At 34.6% G+C, this 6,160-nt stretch overlaps 1 protein-coding gene across 1 annotated transcript; it reads right to left on the bottom strand.

Annotated features, from left to right (window-relative positions):
• Nucleotides 1-253: 253 nt before the first annotated feature.
• On the bottom strand, nt 254-5,787 carry LOC120335848 (cartilage oligomeric matrix protein-like). The gene is made up of 14 exons (XM_078109738.1): nt 5,648-5,787; nt 5,236-5,343; nt 4,944-5,080; nt 4,598-4,810; nt 4,186-4,345; nt 3,737-3,903; nt 3,241-3,331; nt 2,866-2,961; nt 2,607-2,779; nt 2,150-2,293; nt 1,876-1,950; nt 1,469-1,669; nt 1,068-1,179; nt 254-594 (listed from the first exon to the last, which is right to left on the bottom strand). Exons 1-14 carry the CDS (start codon nt 5,715-5,717, stop codon nt 563-565), a joined length of 1,779 nt encoding a protein of 592 aa, XP_077965864.1. The 5' UTR covers nt 5,718-5,787; the 3' UTR covers nt 254-562.
• Nucleotides 5,788-6,160: the final 373 nt, after the last annotated feature.

The raw sequence follows: 6,160 nt of genomic DNA, 5'->3' as shown, positions 1-6,160 counted from the left end.
CGCCAAATCGTAATCTTAAGTAAAAAAAACTGTATGTATGCATCTATCAATCCAGTGTCACCAAAAGTATAAAAACTAAGGCTAGCTTATGTGTAATCAAGTTGCTGTGACATTTATACGGCTTCTTAGTAAACACGAATGTGTGCCCTGGCATCGCAATCCCATGGTTAAGCCTAACAAAACGCACCCAACAATAGAAAGCGTTGCCCGGTATTGCCAAGTCGACAAATCGATAACAACAAATTCAGTTCATAGCTTTCATGTGATATTTATCGTTTCGTAATCAATGAAATTTTTTCAGCGATTAAGAATGAGTAGATGGATTGCGTACATCAACGTGTGATATAGGGCATGGCTGAAAAATAGTCCGAATCCGAACATGGCGCAGCCCAAACTCAAATCATACTATTTCTGCATAGAATAATATAATAAAAAAGAATCGAGTATTATATTCATATTTGGAGAAGCTTTATTATTTCATCTTCAATCTTTATCTATCTATTTGAAGAAAACGAAACAATTTTCAATTCTTCTTCTTCTCCATCTGATCTCGCGTCATTGCTTAGCTGCTCTGATAATCAAATGGCAGTGTTTCTGAAAATATATATGCGAACATTTAATTCACGTCTCGCTATGCTTGTAAATGAAAGATGCATGTATTTGCTGCTTTTTACTATAAGATACATAGATTATACAGCCATTTGTCTTTATTTTGAACTTTGGTGGAATTAAAAATTGAATTATTATTTCGAAGTGCTGCCTTTTGAGTGCTTCAGAAGTATGTGTACCAATATGGAGGTGACTAATTTTGTTCGCCTATTTTACATAAATTTGTGTAAAGGGACTGAAACTTATGGGTAGGGGGATATTCATTTGGCTACCACAAACAGTCCCCTATTCGTAATATAACTAAAATAAGAAAAATCGCAATGAAATTTTGGCCCAACCCTAACCTGGTACACATACTACGGAAGTACCTCTTTTTGTACATTCGACTTATACGGATTTGGTATAAGTATCTTGCACAGCATATTTTATAAATACGAAACTTGACTTGATTGACTCACCATTGCATCTGTACATAAGATCTGACCAAATGATGTTCTGTTGTGAATTACAGAAAACACCGAGTCTTCCGCCTTTCAACGTTCCATCGATAACTACTCCACTATCAGTCAACTAAATGCATAGAAAAATATTTATAAGGTTTTTTGAATCATTATTCATTGCTGCTGGGATATTTAGACAGAACTGAGCTATATGATGAGCGCTGTTTTATATATATAATATATTTTTCAGAATAAAAATTTCGATTGTTTCATGCAGTATTCGAAATTTTTTATATGCAAAAATTTGAAAATACACGAAAAAAAAAGAGTGCACGCTTCTTTAGCACTCACAAGCTCATAACTGAATTTTTCTGGTTGCACCCTGTGTGGAAATTAACTAGAACATATAGCCACCATACCAATGAGCTTCCTTGATATATTCTCAACTTGATGTATCCAACTGAAGGTCTGTGAATCAATTCCCATCGGTATGACGTTTTATCACTCCATCCCGTGTTTTTTGGGTCAATATAGATGAGTTTAGCTTGGCCTTCTACACTTGAACCCGCCCACAAAGCATCAGATAATTCTTTCGAAGGACCAGTTACAGTTTCAACAACCTGTTTGTCATAGTATACAAGAAGGTGTTATTAATGCGCCGTCGATCGGGTAATTATATTTAAACCTACAACGAATTTGTAAGGAACATAAAATTTTTGATGTTTATTCATTCAGAGTTCTAATAAATTAGATTTATTTACAACTGTATTTGTTTTGATGTATATGCTAAAGTGATAAAATTGAAGTGAAATATTATCAAACTGACCTTAATTTGTAAACCAGCTTTGGCAACGTCTTGGTCACCTTGTTTCCACTGGGCAACGTAAAATCTGCTGCTGTCCTGCAAAAGAAATGTTACCAACTATTTACAAATTACTATTATTTCGGACATTTGCTATTGGTGATAAATGGGAAACGGCGCAGGTGATGGAAGCTGATGAGGTGAAATGATAGAATGAATACAATTATAGTCAGAGTTGAAGATAATTGATTTACTTGCATTTTCTGTTTATCACCTCGCAAATTAATCAAAATCAAACCTGGAATCCGAAAATAAAGCCAATGAAATCGTCGTCATAATCGTCATTGACAAACAATGTCCCATTAAAATCAACTCCATTGAATGCAGTATCACCGACTGCCAACGAGGGATCACTGTTGATTGTTTCAGTAATTTCTTTACCCTAAATCAAATTGCAAATTTAAGTTCAATTCACTTTTTTCCACTAAAAGCTTCTTCGACTCTATAAAGACCGTTTCAAACTCTCTCGAATCTGAAATCTTTAGTCCAACGAAGAATAGTGAAATTTTTATTTTCAACCAGTTTCTTTCCGCATTTTCTATTGCTTATTTTTGTCTACTTCAAAGTTGTGTTAAAAAATTGTGGGAAATTAGAAGTCGTTGATTTTTGCTGCCCTTTAGAAGTATACGACTTACAATCAGAGAATTGTCGTGGACAATGCATGTTATATTTAGTGAATTGTTTTTGCTACATACATTATGTGTCACCACCCAATTTGCCGGATATAGGCCATTTGGATCAAGATTAATTTGTTGTAGTTTGCGGAAATCTGTTTTCTGAATATTAGCATTATGTGGACAAACATCATTCTCGTCTGGTACATCATCATTGTCAAAATCATCTTCACACGCGTCGCCTTTGCTGTTTTCTGCAAAAAAGGGATTGGGAAAAATTAGTATAATCATGAACAACTTTTTGTCATGTTTCATAACAAATTTAAATGAGCACACTCACTATTTTTGTCTTCCTGATCAGGGTTTGGAACCAATCTACAGTTATCGTTCTCATCAGTCTTGCCATCATTATCATCATCGTCATCGCATGCATCGCCTAAAAAATTTGAATTTTCCAGATGGTACATATGCTCTTTATCAAATCACAATTAATATTAGTAATTTTAAGGTAAATGTCTTGAACTTGACAAATATCATATTGCATCATATCATTCTCCTTTTTTAAAACAAAGCAAACGATATTAATGCAACAAAATCTAGTATTTTGAATTGATGCCAATACATTTATTTGTTATCATTTTCTTGATGATTATGTATGTGTTAAATTTTCGGTTGTCGTCATTTGTAGTTTCTCATTTCAATTTCCATTACACACCTTTTCCATCTTTGTCAGTATCGAGTTGTGCACTATTGATGACATCCGGACAATTATCTTTATCGTCTTGAACACCATCCTTATCCCGATCCTAGATGTTGCCATTTTTTTTATTGGATTCAAACTTATTTACCAATGTTTTTACTAAAATTCTCTGCAATGTTTGATAGGAATAGTTTCTACAGACACTAAACTGTCTCCGAAATGTATGTTAGCGAACCTAGGTCAAATAGTAATAAACATCACGGTCATCACAAAACATAGTATATTATTCATTATAATATATATTATTAGGTATATTATTTAATTCAGTCAATTCAGAGAATGGTAGACAATATATATATTCTATTATGATAACTGTTGCAAATAGCTATTCCTGGCTTATAAAACAACGTAGATTCGCAGTTTGCCATTTCAGTTAAATCTGTATGCCTGAACACCAAAGCCAACGTATAGTAATGAGCTATTCTATCTGATTACAGTACTTAAAAATTACCTGGTCGTCGTCACACACATCGCCTACAAGATCTAAATCCGAATCCTCTTGGTCTCGATTTGGGTGATCTGGACAATTATCGCAGACATCTCCTACATTATCCCCATCTCTATCAAGCTGACTGTCGTTTGGAATATCTTCACAGTTATCATCAGAGTTGTCATGGTCTAGAAAAAGGTATAGATCAATATCAATAGATGGACGTCGGACCGGAATGTCTGTGGGGATGAGCATTATAACTTGAGTTACTTTGGCACTGGATCTGACTTGGCTCGAAAATAGCCTACAAGTAATTCAGATTAGACAGCACTTTTTTTCAAAAGTAGTGGCGTCTTTTTAACTTATAAGACGCCAAGTGGAGCTCAATGGCTTCTTCTTACTTACGACATTAGTTTCAGCACTGGTCGAGGGTTTTTGTATGAGATATGAGATCTCATATTCTCACTTACCGTCCCCATCCTTATTGTCATCACACTCATCGCCTAATCCGTCTTTATCAACATCAAATTGCTGGAAATTTTCATCCGATATGCAATTATCACATGCATCACCCACACCGTCTCCATCACCATCCTCTTGCCCTGCATTCGCAATGTATCGGCAATTGTCCTAAAAAAACTCATAATTGGGTGTGTATAGCAACATGTATAGAGTATATGCAACATTACTTATAGGTTTTAGAGTTGCTATTTAATTTATATTTACTTACATAATCAAGTTATAAATCAGTAATCATGGGCGTTTTGCACAAAAGTTATGTTCTTCCTTGTATATGCTACAAGTGACCTGTTTTTAGGAAAGGGGGTCATACTGTGCTGGCCATGAGAGACCAAAAAAGTGCAATCGAGGAAACTACTTTACTTTCGCGTTTGGTTTGCCGTCATCGTCGATATCCTCATCGCAAGCGTCGCCAATTCCATCTCCATCACTGTCCTCCTGTCCACTATTTGGTACATTTACACAATTGTCCTTCTGACATGAGTGCTCCTCACACGGCAATTCTTCGTCTGGTCGCCCATCAAGATCACTATCCGTTCCGCAGTGAATCCCGTTGCCGGCTTGTCCTACTGAACACTTTGTGATAAAAAAAATGGAATTTTATTTCAATGTCATTTTTGCATAAACTTGTACGCAATTGACATTTTCATAAATACATAAAAATTGATGAGGATGTTATGAACCATAGATAATAAATTCACAAACTCACGTCTTCGATAAATTTGCACGTTCTTCCATCACCCATATATCCCTCAGGACAACGACCACACTTCACGCCTCCATCTACATCAGTGCATTCAACACCCGTAAAGCAAGGGTTACTGAGATCACAATCGTCTTCTAGCTCTATTTGAAAATAGTATGATTTTAAATTGAAAATAATCAAGCGATTTTTGTATCAAACTTTTCTACAAAAATTAGCAACAACAGGTGCCAATTATGACTTTACTTTATTGCAAGTATTCTACACTTCTGTAGAGGTAGATTTAAGGACATCATACCACATGCTTTGCATTGAAGAAGTGCCTTTAGCATTTTCTGTGATACGCGTTTCAACTTTCCCATTTCTTCTTCCAGTTTTAAAAAGCCATCTTTTGTCGGGCTTTCACCTGTAACAAATCAACCAACAGACAGAACTAGTAAATAAATATTATTGATAAAAAAACTTGATGATGTGTTGCATTATTAATTTTTGATATATATATGTATATATTTGAGTTTATGGCTCAAAAAAAATAGGCATATACAATGTGTGTTATAGGCCACTTGGGAAATTCCTGGCTAAATTGCAGATTGTATTAACAATGTGAAATTATAAAGTGATGAAGGGCAATATTTGACGATTGGCAATATTTGTGATGCCAACTTTTGAGACATTCGACTTTTACTTGTTTGAAAATATGGATGACGTACCTCCTGAACTTGTTGGAAGCGAAACCACCTTCAAACACAGCATCACCAAAATTGGGTACGCTCTAACCATCTTTTCTCTCCGGTAATAAGACGATTGTGTTTTGAATCCAAGGGATCACCACAAACTAACCAATTCGGTTGTTACAATATTTTATATAACTAGAGGCAAGAAAAGATTTTTTTCTTTATTTTCAATATTTCCTTATTTAAGTCGATGGCCCATATTTTATAGTATACAAATTTCGTAAATTTGCAACAATTTTTAGCGTATGAGATGTTCATATAATAATGGTGGTGAAGTGGGGAATAAATACTTGCCTTGAATATATTATATTGAAATTTCCGATGAAAACAACATTTGTAATAGTTATTTTTTCATTTTGTAAGCAAACAAATATCGATGGTGCAACTGATGAAAAAAGTCATGGACATTTCTGTATTTTTGGTAATACATTCAAATTTGCAATAATACCTGTTCACATGGCAATACTTCATGATTGTGTTTTTTGACGA

This window comes from Styela clava, chromosome 2 (genome assembly GCF_964204865.1).
Source record: "Styela clava chromosome 2, kaStyClav1.hap1.2, whole genome shotgun sequence".
Classification (NCBI taxonomy): Eukaryota; Metazoa; Chordata; class Ascidiacea; order Stolidobranchia; family Styelidae; genus Styela; species Styela clava.
The sequence above is the reverse complement of the archived record's forward strand: the minus strand, read 5'-3'. Positions and strand labels throughout refer to the sequence as shown.

Coding starts and splice junctions, on each gene's coding strand:
- LOC120335848 (XM_078109738.1), bottom strand. CDS start 5,717: ATGGTTAGAGCGTACCCAATTTTGGTGATGCTGTGTTTGAAGGTGGTT. Junction 4,811..4,943: donor CGTGCAAATTTATCGAAGAC/GTGAGTTTGTGA, acceptor TTTATCACAAAG/TGTTCAGTAGGACAAGCCGG. Junction 1,951..2,149: donor GCTTTATTTTCGGATTCCAG/GTTTGATTTTGA, acceptor TTTCTTTTGCAG/GACAGCAGCAGATTTTACGT.